A 16,309-nucleotide genomic window follows, 5' to 3' on the forward strand; every position below is an offset into this window, starting at 1 on the left:
GCGATTTCAGCTCATTACAGCACGGATCCTCCTTTATTCTCACATCCACTCCTAAGACAGTACCTCAGAGGGGCTAAGAACTTAAGACCGCCAAGGAGAGCTCCAACACCTACTTGAAATCTCAACTTTGTTCTGGAAAAGCTTACACTGCCGCCCTTTGAACCAGCTTTTTCAGCCGATTTAAAATTTCTTTCATGGAAAACTGCCCTGCTACTAGCAATAACCTCAGCTAGAAGAGTCTCAGAGGTACAGGCACTAATGGCAGTGGAACCTTTCCTCATTTTTCATCAAGACAGAGTCTCTCTATGAACCAACCCTTCCTTTATGCCAAAGGTAGTATCCAGTGTGGCCCTAAACCAAACCATTCACTTGCCCACCTTCTCCCCAAATCCCCAGAACAAAGGAGAAAGACTCCTGCACTCTTTGGAAATTCACAGGCAATTACGTTACTACTTGGATAAAACTTAAGGCTTTAAGAAAAACTGACCAGTTCTTTGTAGCCTATGCTACAGGACCACAAGGAAACAGACCATTTCTAAATGGATAGGGCATTGCATACGTTTCTGCTACACACATCATGGGAAACCGGTACCTGCTAACATTAGGTCCCACTCCACCAGGGCTACAGTTACATCAGCAGCCTTTCTCAGGGGAGTGCCAACCAAGGATATTCTGGAAGCTGCAACGTGGAGTTCAGTTCACACCTTCACCAAACACTATCACTTACCTCTATACTCTAAGACTAGAGCTGGTTTTGCCACTGCAGTTTTGCAGGGCCTACTAGCTTCTTCTAACCCTGTTTGACTCCACCTCCCATCCTTAGCTTTGGGATTCAACCCAAGTGTGATGAATATAGTACAGTTTTGTACCTACCATAAATGTAGATGTTCGAGTGTTCGCCCTGCTGCACTACAGGTTACCCTCCTTCCATCCCCTCTGAACTAGCTGTACTTATCTCTACCACTCTATCCTATACTACCTCTGTGGTGTATTTACTTGTGCCTAAGGGTTTTGTTTTATTTTTATATAGCTATATGTGTGTATATATATATATATATATATATATATATATATATATATATATACACACACACACACATTCCGCCTACCTATTGGGGGCATCTGACATCTGGGGCAAGAAAAACTGAAGAAAATGGCGTTGGATGCCTCTTGTATACCCCTGGCGCACTGACGTCAGGGAAGAAGCGACAGCAACCGACACCAGACCAAGACTTTGGAATTTGGGCCGACTGCGGGACCGCCTGACGGCAGGATAACCCAAGTGTGATTGACTGCAGCAGGGTGAACACTTGAACATTTACATTTATGGTAGGTACAAAACTGTACTTTTCCCAGCATAGCTGTCAACCTCTTAGCGCAAAAAATATGGACAAAGCCAAAAATAATGTGGGGGGGGGGGGCAAAGCCCTAAAAATAGAGAGACATTTTAAATATTGCTCTAATAAACTTAGAAAGTTGCTAAAGTAAAAGGTTTTGTGTTACCATGCATTTTGTGAAGTATATGAAGTCTGAAACTCTAAACAACTGTCATTATTTAGTGAATTCAGTCCTCAATGATTTGCCACAAAAATCCAGAAAATCACAAATTTTATGAGGAACACATCAAAATATGAGGCAAAACTCTGTGAAATTGACAAGTATGATTCCCTGGGTGGCATTTTAAGTAACACCTGCTTTTTTTTAACAAAAGCAATAAAAATAAATAAATAAACAGAAGCTTGTTGCGTGTAGTATAGGAACAGGCTGCTGCTTTTCCACTAAGGCTAAACCTTCCTCTGCCTAGCTAACTATAATATATATTTGTGGATGTCCTAGGTTATAAATCAAAGTAATGTCTCCTACTGAGACTGACCACTTAAAGATGCTAAGCAATACTTATTTCTGTATGGAGTCTGCATATCCTCCCTGTGTTCATTGGGTTTCCTCCAGGTTCTCTGGTTTCCTCCCAACATTCTCAAGACATGTGCAGTAGGTGGACTGGGCACACAAAAGTGGCCATAGGTATGGGTGTGCGTGCGAGTATGATGAATCCCTGCTCTAGATGATTGTCACTGTTGGTGACAGCCTTACCTCATGTGCAAAAATAGGAAAAAGGGATTGTGGATGGATGAGGCAATGATTTAATACACTTCTGCTGTCAGAGCTGCTGCCAGGCTCAAGTTATTTCACAAAATATTATCATAACTCTCAACTGTCTAGATTTTTGGCTCATATTTTTGATCTGTTCCTCATAAAATATGTGGTTTTCTGGCAAGTCATTAAGGATTGAAGTCACCAAATAATACTAAATAATGACAGACATTTGAGTTCCAGATTTCATATCCTTCGGAAAATACATAATAATGCAAAACCTGTTATTCTAACAACTACCTAAGTTTATAGGAGCAAAATTTAAAATCTGTCCCTATTTTTGGGCCTTTGTCTCCCAGTTATTGCTGGCTTTGTCCAGATTTCTTGCACTGAGAGGTATGCGTAGTATGTGTATGTATATATCGCTATTTGATGGCCAGGTTAGTTGGGCTGGTTCGTTGACACTTTTCAGTCAAAACCTGAGCTCTTGTACTGAAATTCAGTGTGGCCTCACAACTGGCCTCCTGACTATGACATTTTGTCTGCCCTTACTGAAATTTCTAATCTTTAAATTTACTAAGATGGCTATTTGACAATGCCAACCATTTTAGGTTGCACAATCATTTGAAAATACATAAGAAGTTCAGTCCGTGTTCTTAAATCAATTTCCTAACTAAAAAGTACTAACGTGCATGGTTTTGGGTCTCATCATCTGATAATTTTTCTTCTCAGTCCTGGATACTGAGAGGCTGCAGTGGAAACAATGAACACACACACACACACACACACACACACACACACACACACACACACACACACACACACACACACACACACACACACACACACACACACACACACACACACACACACACACACACACACACACATTAGGTGACCAACAAGCTCGTGTGTTTAACAAATGGTAGCAAAGAAGTACAGGAAGTCTGACAATGGCAAATGTTAAAAATGCCCAAATAAAAGCTACCTGATCTTCAGTGAACTCAGTGCCAGCCCAAAGCATGTCTACTGCTTAGGGCTACTAAAGCATTTAGAAGACAACACCAAAAAATGTCAGTTGTATTTGCATTGAAAGGGTATAGGTTCATAGGTTGGTACTAGGCTATTGGCCCTAAGGCCTATACAAGCCTAGCCATAACAATTCCCTGGATATTCCTTCCTACAATATTTACTTCCTTGGACCCCTGTCTAACAAGGTGACTGACGTGATTGCTGTGGTGAATTTTCTGTCTCCCATCCAGTCGTCAAGGTTCCTTTTGAAGAGGCCAAGGAGGTGCTCTGCTTGACATGTATGGGCAGTCTATTCCAGAGTATGGGAAGTCTCTGGGTCAGGAACCTCTCCCTCCAGCATGTTTTGTTCATTGTGATGACAAGGTTTAGATCCCTGGAGTGTGTGGCCCTGAGGGATTGGGATTTCTTTAAGTGGAATGTCCAACAGCTCAGGGTTTGACATGGCCCTGAATGTTAAGCAGAGATTGCCTCTGAGTAGAGGATATGCCACAGAGTATAGCTGGAGTTTTTTTTAGATGGTCAGCATAGGGCATCTCCTTTAGGCCTGTGACTCTTTTAGTGAGGTATTTCTGCGGCCTTTCCAGCTGTTGCAGATGTCTTGTGAGGTACATACCAAATGGAGCATTGTACTCAATAATGTGTCTAATGAGGGATGAGTACAGTGGGATAATGACTTCCTTTTTTTCTGGATGAAAAGCCCTTAGTGATGAGGTGTGCCACATAGGATTTCCTGACCGTTGTGGCAATGTGGTTATCGAAGGTGAGACCATTGTCCACCTGTGTCCCTAAGTCTCTTATCACACTTTCAGTGTTTAGTGTACTGCCACCTATGTGATAATTCATGGGTACATGTTTTTTTCCCAAAGGGGATAACTATACATTTCTTAGCATTAAGCTTGAGCCCATGGCTCTGGCACCAAGCGTATGTTTCTGTAAGGCCCTTTTTTAGAATATCCACATAATTTGGGGATTCAGTAATGGCTCCCAGTTTGCAGTCATCTGTGAACTTTGTTAGCCAGAGTCCCTTAGTGTTGGCCTGTACTTCAGAGAAGTAGATGCCAAACAAGAGCGGTCCCAGTACTGAACCCTGAGGTACTCCACTTGTCTAGAGCTGGATTTGGAGTCAGCTACTTTTATAGTGTGGGTTCTGTCAGTAAGCCAGTTGGCAACCCATCGAGTGACACAGGGATTTATGCCCAGCTTAGTAAGTTTATCTATGATCCCAAAGTGGAGGATGGTATCGAAGGCCTTGGCAAGGTCCAGAATAGGCTGTGTGAACCGCCTTACCCTCGTCCACAGCTTTGGAGACTGACTCAAAGAAGTCAGTCAGGTTCAGGAGACAAGATCGGCCCTTCACGAACCCAAACTGGGCGGGGTCCAGCGTTTGAAGGTTGCCAATGTCTTTGTTTATAAGTTCCATGATATTGCGTTCCATGCCCTTGCAGATCAGGCTTGTCAGACTGATGGGACGGTAGTTCCCAGGATCCAAAGTGGATCCCCCCTTGTGGAGTGGGATAACTGTAGCTGTGCGCCATTCAGTGGGCACAAAGCCTGAGGTGAGGCTATGATTAAACATGACACTTAGGCAAGGTGCCAGTTCATTTTGTAGTTCATGTAGTCCACAGCCTGGGATGCCGTCTGGTCCCATGGATGCTGTATTCTTAGCTTTGGAGAGTACGGTTTCTACCTGTGTGGCCGTGATTACCGGAATTTGGCAATCTTTTGGTATTGAGATGGGCCCTTTAGAGGGTGAGAGGGGGGTGAAGTTGGCACTAAATCGATCTGCCAGGATATTGGTAATATCCTTGGGATCAGTATATTTAATGCCATTCTTTTGTAGCTCAGAGCAGATCTGAGCATTGCCATTTAAATTTTTGACATAAGTATAGAATGCCTTGTGGTTGTATTTGGAATCTTTAGCAATTTTATTTTTGTAACTTGCTTTGGAGTATTTTGAGGGATCTCAGCTTCTTACTGAGGCTGGTAAGGGAGTTTTTTGCATCCTGGGATTTACCTCTTTTCTGCAACAGTTTCTTCCTTCTGTTGTATAGTTTGTTTATGGCAGGGGACCACCAGATCAGCTTACTTTTTTTGGGGGGAAGGCATCCTGGTTCTATTTGGGATGGCACGATTCATGCACAAGTGGATGTGCTCAATACAGTGCCTTAGTGTAGGATTCAGCAGTTGAACTTTCAGCTCCCGTCTGCATGGGTGTCATGAAGTTTGTCACTTCTGACTTCAGTAGCATGAAGTTGTTTTTGGAGACGTTTTTTTACAGAGGTTTCCGTACTAGGGGGTGGGGGTGAGATGTGGATGTCAAGGGTGATTAGCTTATGGTTAGACCTGACCAACGAGGAGGTGACCACTGGTGTGGAGCATCTATCTCCCATGTTGGTAATGACCAGGTCTAAGATATTGGAACCCCTGGTGGGACAATGGATTAGTTGATCCAGGGCATTGGAATTTATGAATTCCAAGAACAGTTGGGAAAAGGTGTTGGTACCCAAGTAGTTTCCCCAGTTAATGGCAGGATAGTTGAATTCGCCCAGTATTAGGGTGTTTGGTTGTATCTTAATATTTTCCAGTATGTTTAGAAAGGTGTAGTGAGACTCTTGGGGCATGGTGGGGGATCTGTAGCAAGCTACAATTTGGATTGTAGTCTTACCTAGTGTTAGTTGTACCTGGAGAATTTAAGATGCATTGTGTTGAGCAACTAGCCTGGAGCTGTGAATATGGACACTCCTCCAGCTTTAGTGTTTCAGTCTTGGTTTGGTGGCCAAAAAGTGTGGTAAGAGTTGTAGCCTGGTATTGCAGGGGTGCTCTCTGGAGCCTTGAACCAGGTCTCAGTTACTGCACAGATATCGATGCTCTCCATTTTTAGCAGTGCCTTGAGAGAGTGCATTTTGAGATTTAGACTTCTAGCATTGAGTAGCATTACCTTCAGATTTTGCATGCTTGTATCTGTTATGGTGGTGGTTTTGTCCTTTGAACCTTGCATAAAAAGGCACTATAGGTGTGGCAAGAGCTTTAGCCAGTAACCTGTATAATTCGTGGTTGCGACTTCACATTCTGTTGTTGCTGGTTTTCTTTGAAAACACTAACTAAATAAATAAAAGCACTATGTAAATTTGTGAACTCTGCTCTAGCTATACACAAACTCATTAACTCATTTCTTTTGCATTTGTGTGTGACAGAAGTGTTTCAGGAATAGTAAAATGCTCAATTAGTAAGCAACCAAACTTAAGATTATTAGGGTAAATGAGCAATATGAAGTCAGGCAGCAGTATACGGACAACACCAGGGAAAATAGCAGGCATTAGCTCTCAGTCTCAGTACAAAAATCAGGGCCATGCCCAGAAATATTCAAGGAAAGGGGCCCCAAATCCAAAGACAGTTTTAAAATATTAGTATTTATGGTTTACAAAGTTGGCAGCATGTGAAGTAGCATGCATTTTCCAAACAAAAAGTAGCCAGTAACTGTAAAGAATGTCATTTGTTGATCCATCATCTTTTTTTTTTTTTCGGTCTTACTGATCTTAGGAGGGAAAAAGGAAATTATGAGTCAAAACAGGGACAGTTGAGAGGAATGATAAATGGGAAAAGGACCCCCCAGCATCCCAACTTTGATGTCTTCTTGACTAGACATGAAGAAAGGAAACATCTGTTAACTTACTGCTGCTCTTCAGCAGTGGTTTCCGCAGTTCCCATGGTGACACCACTGCTGTCCACATCACAACTTTCCTTCGACTTGTAACCCATCACCTTGAGTTGGACAATGTGAGGAGTAGGAGGAGGAGGGTGTCTCTTCATCTCTGTCTCTGGTCTGGCTGCCACCTTGCAATCACAGCAGGCTGCAGCCTTTTTTGCTCCTGACTTCTGAGTAGTGCTGCTATGTCCCAGTATACCATTTTCATAAAATTGAAGCAGGAAATAGGTTTCAAAGATAATTAACACACTCATATTGGTGATAAGCTGTCGCAGTGCAGCAAGCCATGAGTGGGCTGTGGCTGTAAACAGATGAATTTTTTTTTTCTTTTTTAAATCTCCTGCATCTCCAAGAGTATGGCAGTCAGTCTGTCACTGGCTCACGAAGCTGATGTCATCATGCACACCCCTGCATGTTGATAATGGTGTGGGATACACTAGCGATGACATCAGCTGTACTTTAAAATTAAAAAAAAAAAAATCAGTAATTAAAGAGGCCACTCAGAAATCCATGGCACCCCATTTATTGTGCCCTCAAAAATGGTAAATTCCAAGGAATTTGTTATGGTTGAGAGGTGTGCATCAAACTCATTCAGGCTTTCCTTCTGCCAGATAAAGTGCAGAGCCTAGCCAATTACTTCCCCTACTGTCATACACTGTGAAGGAGTTCAGAGCACTGGGATTCATTGCAGCAGCCTTCTTCATGGTCTCCTTTGACAGACTCCATATGGTCTCAACATTCTCATTCCCTGGACACGCAGGTTCCTCTCCTGCCTTGCATAAAGAAGGAACTACTGTGGTGGATATCACAGATAAAGCTGTCTTTCCTCCTTCAAACTGCAATCACCCCAACAGGAGATGCACACAGACACATCTGAGGAGGCATGGGGAGCATGGATAGGCGACCTGAAAGTTCAAGGGCAATGACTCACATTGAAGAGTTTCTGTTGCTACTGTGATTTTTTTTTCCTGCATAGGAAGGGTTTAAGTTGTTAGAGAACCAACACTATTCCTAGACTTTTTCTTTGCAGCTGCTTATTATTCTTCCCTTGTTTGGAGTCTGACTGAAGTGTACTGCTGTATGCTGTCCTCCCTTTGAAAAACAAATGTCTTAAGTATTGCTCCCAAAGCCTCTACCTCTAGAAAAAAACATTTTACTATAGTCAGGGCAGTCTAGTACTGAGTCCACTCCAGGCCATCTTTGAGGCTTTGGAATACCTGCTCAAAACTCAGTGTCCAATTAACTCTACCCGGCCTGAAAGATGGCAATAGCATATGTTAAAGTCTTATAGTTAAGAAACTTTTTTTGTTTTGTTTTGTTTTAGATAATTTGTTTTTCTTTTTGTAACCAGTAATGTCTGTTATTTTGTAGGTGATCAGGTTGTAGGTGCTACCATCTACTTTGATGATATGTCATCCGAGGAGGTTCAGAAATTGTTTAAGACCATGGGTCATCACACATTGGGTTTGAAGCTGCAACGCAAAGGAGATAGGTCTCCCAGATGTTTATCTCCCAGAGGTGAATTTACTCATGAAGTTTTCAGATCGCAAAGTCCATTCAGATCGCAAAGCCCAGAGATTGTGTTGGTAAGTTAAGTTTTGTGATAGTAAAGGATTTCTTGGTGACACCGACTGTAAGTATATCATGATTGTGCATTATGCTTGATGTCCCGAACATTTATCGTCAAATGTAAATATCATTCATTGTCAGGGTGTTCATGATAAAATGATCTAGATTAGCTGAATAACAGACTTACCAAAACAAAATAAAATAAATATATTTTAATCACAAAACTTCAGTTTTGGATTAGTACCCCAGTAGAAACATATTGTTGCCAAGAATGTTTAGCATAAACATAAATTTGTCTCCATTATTTTAAGAATTAAGACAGCACTTGCTTTGGATTTGGTTAAGGTGAAAATGTAGTGTACATTCAGACTGCGTACAATATCTTCCCTTGTAAAACGTGTGTCACACAAGGCTTATAATGTTTTTGAGATAAATTCAATATGATTTGCAGTGTATTCACATTTTGGGATACAGTAGTACCAGTTTATTGTTACAGCAAAGGTGTGTATTCAGACTTTGCAGGTAAAATCAATTTTCATGGCTACAAGGCTTAATACGCGTTTGCTCTTTAAACTGATGTAACAGAAGTAACCATGTGTTAAAATAGCTTGGTCTAGGCCTGTTTTAAAGGTTTAGTGTATAAACAGGTGACTCTCAAAGACTATTATTATTTTTGGGTAAAAATTAATTTATGATCAGAAATTAATTTTTCAGGTATCAGTTGTGTAGTTTAACATTTACTGAAAAAATATTCAAGAGTAAGTCAAGTTTAACAGGTCGGAGAGTTAAGTGTGGCATGGAGCTAAATGTGTTACTGTATTTCGTCCGGTATATTCACACACTGTTTTGTACCATCTGTCTAGCAATGTGATGTGCAAGTGATTCGTGTAGGCAGTATTGCATTTTTTATTTCAAGAAGCTGCCTTACCTTTTAGATTCTGCAAAGATCAGAATCATGTGGTCATTTTTTTCTTCTCTTACTTTGTATATTGTTATTGAGGTTTAGTTCTGGTCAGTTTTAGAATGTGGGAGGTTGGCTTAATGATTAAGGTGATGTTCTTAGTGTTTCACTGTTGCAGTCATTACATTTGGGTTATCTGCTTGCAGTAGCCCTCAGTCAGCCTGATTAACAAAGTCTTGGGTCCTGCATCAGCTGCTGTCCCTTCTTTCATGACGTCAGGTCGTCAGGGGTATAAAACATGCAGCCGATGCCATTACATCAGTCTTTCTTGCCGTGCGGTGCCCGAAACAGAAGCAGTTCTTAAGTGCCGGTCGGCCGACTCCTGAAATTTTCATTTTCGAGTTTCAGAACTGAAGTCTTCAACTAAAGCTAAGTACCCCATTGGGGAAACTTTTTCTTGCTCCTTACCGATGTCAGTAAAAGTTAATAATTGCATTACTTGTGGAAAGCAAATACCTCATAAAGATTTTCATTCGTACTGTATTCCTGGCCTAGGCCCTGACCAACAACGTACCTTGCTGTCGGTTTTGTGCTTTATTTAATCAGCGCACTGTCCGCCATCGGTATATTTTTGCCTCTAAATATTTCGGTTCTCGGTTTAATTAATTATCCAGAAATGTCTTTGGTTAGACATCCGACTACCGGGATTTCGAAAAAACGCAAAGATAAAGACAGAGACAGGCCGCTGAGGTCCAAAACTGCCAACACCGCTTCTCCTAAGCCAGTCGCCAGTTCGCCGGTGCTCAGTGAGGCGTTTTTGCAGCCCCCCGATACCACTTCTTCTGATTTTCGGGCCTCTACTGAGACCCATTCGGAGTCCGATATGCTGCGAGATGCTTCAACTATGGAACCCGCGGATGTCTCTACCTTGGATGGGTCCAGAGCCACTGTGCAGGCACTGGCTTCTGAGGGTGTATTCAAGCCTACAGACTTGCATATTAAACAACCATGCCTAAAAAATCCAACGCCCAGGCCGCATGCTCAGGCCTCTATGCCTAAAAAAACAAATGATAAGAATGGCTGAAGATCTTATAACTCTAATCAGGGAAAGACAACCTCCCCCTTCTAAGAGACCTAGGACTGAAGTTGTTTATGAATCTTCTGACCAGGATTCTGATTTTAGTGATTCTTCTGATGATCTGGATTTGCTCTTATCTACTTATGAGGATTCTGATGCAGAGGGACTGTATGTATTCCCTCTGCTTCCCCTCCAGAGGATTTTTCTTTTGGTGAAACCTTAAGGTTTCCCTGTAAGGGAGCATTTCCACTGGCAAAGCCAGGATTTTTCTGTTTAAAAAAGAGGCCTTAAGGATTTCTTACTCCTGCCTCAGCATAGGCCTTTAGCAATTCTTCCTGTACTAGTCATTGTTGATGCTTTTTTGGAATCTAGTTTGGCCCTCTGATTATTTGCCTACTGCTCCCAGAAAACCTGACCGATATTGCAGGGTTCCTGATTCACACAAGTTCCTTTTCAAAAATCCTGTTGCGGATCCAGAGACTATTTCACAGGGACCCAAGGGCATTAAGGCCTCTACTGCCAAAAATCCTACCCCTTCTGATAGAGACTCCAGGGCGCTGGATAGATGAGGTAAGAAGGTTTACACTTCTGCAAGCTTGGCCATTGGGGCTTTAAACTGCCAGTTTCATGTGTTAAAAGTATCAGCAACTTGTTATTGGATTGCTTAAACAGAAAATGATGTTGATTCCTGACTGTGCGGAAAGTAAAGAATTACAGGTTTTAATGCATTCTGCTGAACAGGTTGGAAAACTTACTTTGCAATGTGGATTTCATTCATTAGAGGCCTCTTGCAGGGCTGCTGTTACTGGGTCTGTGCTCAGAAGGCATGTTTGGCTTAAGGAGCAATTGTTGCCTGATCAGGTTAAAGCTAAGTTGTTGGATACTCCCTGAAATCAGGACCGGCTGTTTGGCAACAAGGCTGAGGAAGTTCTTAAAAAGATGGAAGATAAAGCTAAATCTATGCAAACTGTTAACAGCTAAATCTATGCAAACTGTTAAAAGATTTCTTACAAGTTCAGCCTCCTAGATTTAGTAGGCAACTGGCCCTCTTAAGAATTCGTCCTTTCTAGCCCCTTCCAGGTCTTCTCAAGCCAAACCCAGACACAGCAGAAACCCCAGGTTTCAGTCCCAGGGGACACACAAGACTAAGTAGTGGGGGGTTTCCGCACCTAAATCAGGGAGTAGTAAGACTCCCCCCTATGGAAAACTGTCTCAATGACTTGCATTTAAAACTTCCAAGCTATTCACAACTGAATGCTCCTTTAGGCGGAAAGATTTGTCTGCAGGCCAAAAACTGGAAACTCATTACCCAGAACAAATGGGTTTTAAATATAGTGTCCCAAGGATACAGATTTCACTTCCACACCTTACCAACACCAAGCGGGTTGCCAGACCTACCCCCAAATCAGTGGACAGAGGCCCATAATCAAGTACTCTCTCTCTTCAGCATGGGGGCTATTCAGTTGGTACCAGAAGAGGAAAAGGGACAAGGTTTCTACTAGTGACTTTTTCTGGTACCCAGAAAAGGCAGTACATAGCATCCTATCCTGGACCTTTCTACTCTAAATACCTTTCTGGTGATTCCAAAATTCAAGATACTGACTATAGGCAAAGATGCATGGTTGGCAACACTAGACTTAAAAGAAGCATACCTGCACATCCCCATCGGGGGGAGTCTTGCAGAAGATACCCACGCTTCAAAGCAGGCTACATGCACCATCAGTTCTCTGCACTGCCCTTTGGCTTATCTACTGCGCCCAGGGTATTCACAAAGTGCCTAGCTCCAGTCATTGCATTCTGCAGGCAAAGAAATATTCAAATATATCCATACCTGGACAATTGTCTAATTCAGGCAGAAAGCCAGGACATACTTTTGAATCATCTGGCCTTTGTTCAGAGGGCACTGACTTTTCTGGGGTACACCATAAATGAAAAGAAATCGCACCTGCTGCCCTGTCAACAAATTATATTCCTGGGACAAGCTTGAATACAACTTCCCAGATTGCTTTCCTCACGCCAGAGAAACTGACTCATTTGACAACCTACTTCAAACAAGTGGTCACAAAAACCCAGTTATCCACAAGGCAAATACTGCAAGCCTTGGGGTTCATGGCCTCCTGCACTCTTCTAATTCCATATGCAAGGCTACATACGAGGAAACTGCAATGGTGTCTCAAAAGCCTATGGTGTCAACATTCACAGGATCTAGAAGCTATGATTCCTATCATATCTTGCCTATGCCTAGAGTTCCTTTGGTGGGCAGAGGCCTGCCACCAAAACAAGGGACTACCATTCACACTACCCCCTGCCGCCCAAATCTTAACAACAGACACATCAGACTATGCATAGGGGGCTCACCTGGCAGGGGAGTGCATTCAGGGCAAAGGGAGCCCAAGTCAAATGCACCTACACATAAATCAAAAGGAAATGTTAGCTGTACAGAATGCTCTGACAGCCCTCAAGGACCACATTCTTCCAGGACAACTAATGGTAAAGATGGACAACACCACGGTCATGTGGTACATAAACAAGCAGGGGGGTACACACTCCTACCCCCTCTGCGGACTAGCCATGGCATTGTGGAACGCAGCCTTGAGCTACCAAGTGAATCTACAAGCTCATTTCCTGCCAGGAAAACTAAATACACTGGCAGATGGACTAGGCAGAAACCTCATGGACCCACATGAGTGGAAACTGGAACCAAGGATTTTCAACATGTTGACAAGCAAATGGGTAGCCCAGATATAGACCTGTTTGCCTCCCCCCAGAACCATCAACTGGACAAATTTTGCACAAGGATTCCCCACAAACTAGCTTGGAAAGTGGATGCTCTATCCTTTAGCTGGAAAAACCTATCAGTTTATGCCTTTCCTCCTCTGCCTCTGCTCTCCAAGGTACTACTAAAGATCAAACAGGTTAAGCCAAGAACGATTTTAATTGCACTAGACTGGCCACGCCAACATTGGTACCCCCTCCTGCGCAGTGTGTCACGCTTATCCCCATGGCACCTGCCTCAAGACTCCTTCTCTGTTGTCTCAGCAGGAGAACCAGATTCTGCATCCTCAGCTGCAAACCCTGAACCTAGCAGCCTGGCTAATTACCTAATCTCTCCTTTACCATCCCTCAGTAAATCAGTGATGGATATCATTTTAGAGGCTAGGAGGCCTAGTACTACAAAATCTTATGCTGCAAAATGGAAAAGATTTTGTACCTGGAACCAATCTCAAGGGATGAGCATAGCATTGCCCAATATACCTCAGATTCTACAATATTTGACTGAGATGCTTCACGAGGGCTTGTCCTTTTCCTCCATCAAAATTCATGCCCAAGCCATTTCAGCTCATTGTAGCACAGAGCCTCCCCTCTTCTCTCACCCACTGCTCAAGCAGATGTTCATCGTGTTACCCTGCTGCAGTCATCACACTTGGGTTATCCTGTCATCAGGCAGTCCCGCAGTTGGCCGGAATTCCAAAGTCTTGGTCCGGCGTCGGTTGCTGTCACTTCTTCCCTGACATCAGTGTGCCAGGGGTATATATAATGCATCTGCCGCCATTTTCTTCAGTCTTTCTTGCCATGCGGTGCCCAAAGCAGAAGCAGTTCGCAAGTGCCGGTCGGCCGACTCCTGAGATTTTCGAAGTTGAATTTCAGATCCGAAGTCTTTAATAAAGCTAAGTACCCCATTGGGGAAGCTTTTCATGCCTCAGACCGATGTCAGAAAAAGTTAATAATTGTATTTCTTGTGGGAAGCAAATACCTCATAAGGATTTTCACTCTTACTGGATACCTTGCCTAGGCCCAGACCACAATGTCACTGGTTGTCATTTTCATGCTAGGTTTAATAAGTGTACTATAAAAAGACGCTTTGATTTCGCACGACACTATTTCGGTAGAAAATTTAATTACACAATGCCGTCGGAGCAACCGACTACCAGCATGCACAAAAAATGCAAGGATAAGGACAGGCAGCCTAGGCCCAAGCCAGACTCCGAGGCCTCGGCTGGACCGGTCTCCGGTTCGGCTCTGACGCAGCCCCTGACTACCGCAGATTTGGAACCCGAGACCGCTTCGGAGCTTTTGGCGGAGAGCGCTAGGCCGATGCAGCCATTTTGTTCAGCCCCTACCGACGACTGCAGAAAGAGATGTCGGTCCTGCAGAAACACCTTTGGTTTCTGAAGTCGTCTTCAGACCGACAACGCTCACCATTAAAACGTATCCTAAGCTTAAGACTCCTATTAAACCTAAAAAGACTGCACTGCAGTCTCCAGTTAAAGGCCCCATGCCTAAGAAAAACAGATGCTTAAAATGGCTGAAGATTTGATCTCTTTAATCAGGGGTTCCCAACCCCCACCTGACAAGGCCTAGACAAAATGAAGATTATGCCTCTTCTGATCAAGTGTCTATTTCCTCAGGTTCCTCTGGGGACCAGGATTACTCCTTCTCCCCTTATGAAGATTCTGATGCTGAGGATTCTATTCCCTCAGCTTCTCCTCCTGAAGACTACTCCTTTGGGGAAAATTTACACACTATGAGGGAACATTTTCACTGGGAAGGTCAGGACTACTCTGACTCAAAGAAAAGGCTCAGAGAGTTTCTTTTACTCCCCCAGCACAGACCACTTGCCATCCCCCCAGTTTTAGACATTGTGAATGATGTTTACTTAGAATCTAGTTTGAACCCAGATTCTCTGCATCCTGCTCCAGCCAAACCAGACAGATACTATAGAGTGCCTGATTCACACAAATTCCTTTATAAAAGTCCTGTTGCTGATCCAGAGACCATCTCCCAGGGTCCCAAAGGGGCTAAGGCTTCTATGGCAAAAAATCCTGTACCCTCTGAAAGGGACTCCAGAGCACTAGACAGGTGGGGGAAGAAGGTTTACACCTCAGCCACTCTAGCTATGAGAGCACTAAATTGCCAATTTCACATGCTAAAATATCAGCAATTTCTCATGTCTCAGCTAAAACAAAAAATGAGCACACTCCCTCAACAGTCTGAATTGAAAGAAATGCAGGATCTGTTGCATGCAGCTGAACAGGTGGGCAAACATACTTTACAATGTGGTTTTGATTCTTTGGAGGCTTCCTGCAGAGCAGCTGTCACTGGGTCTGTTATACATAGACATGCTTGGTTAAAGGAACAAACTCTGCCTGATCATGTTAAAGCAAAGCTTCTAGATGCTTCCTTACAGCAGGATGTTCTATTTGGAGTTAAGGCAGAAGAAGTCTTAAAGAAAATGGAGGATAAGGCAAAATCTATGCAGACAGTCAAAGATTTTCTACAGGTACAGCCCCCTCGCTTCAGTAGAAACCCACCAACAAAAAATTGGTCCTTTCCAGCTACCGACAGACCACAGAGGGGTAAATACAGATGCCCAAGAGGCAGAGGACAACCACAAGCCCAATACAAACCTCGACAATGGGGCACTGCAACACAGAAGGGAGGAGAAGACAGGCCCCAATCCACCAGAAGGCAAACTCAATGACTTGCATCTCATCTGGCCAAGCAACAGTCTCTTGGCAGCTCCCTTGAGAGGAAAACTCGCACTTTTTTCAGACAACTGACACATTGTCACAAAGGACAAATGGGTCCTAGACATAATTTCACGAGGATACAGATTCCATTTCCACACCTTGCCAATGAAAAGAGGAATGCCAAACCTGCCACAAAATCAATGGGCAGAGGCACAAAAACAAATTACAGCTCTCATGGATATGAGAGCCATTCAACTGGTACCTACCCGAGAGCAAGGCCAAGGATTTTACTCAAGACTCTTTCTAGTCCCCAGAAAGGACAATGCCTGGAGACCAATTCTGGACCTTTCAATTCTAAACACCTTCTTACAAGTACCCAAATTCAAGATGCTAACACTACAGCAGCTTCTTCCCATGTTGGGCAAGAAAGCATGGCTAGTAACGTTGGACCTCAAGTAGGC

General features: G+C 43.2%; 1 protein-coding gene across 1 annotated transcript in view; it reads left to right on the forward strand.

Annotated features, from left to right (window-relative positions):
- The window catches only part of AHNAK (AHNAK nucleoprotein), a 300,677-nt gene that overhangs the window by 177,365 nt on the left and 107,003 nt on the right, over nt 1-16,309 (forward strand). Inside the window, 1 exon segment of the mRNA XM_044075670.1 lies at nt 8,201-8,415. Coding sequence (XP_043931605.1) covers nt 8,201-8,415 — 215 coding nt within the window.

Source organism: Protopterus annectens, chromosome 6.part1 (genome assembly GCF_019279795.1).
Source record: "Protopterus annectens isolate FY-2018-M chromosome 6.part1, PAN1.0, whole genome shotgun sequence".
Taxonomy (NCBI): Eukaryota; Metazoa; Chordata; order Ceratodontiformes; family Protopteridae; genus Protopterus; species Protopterus annectens.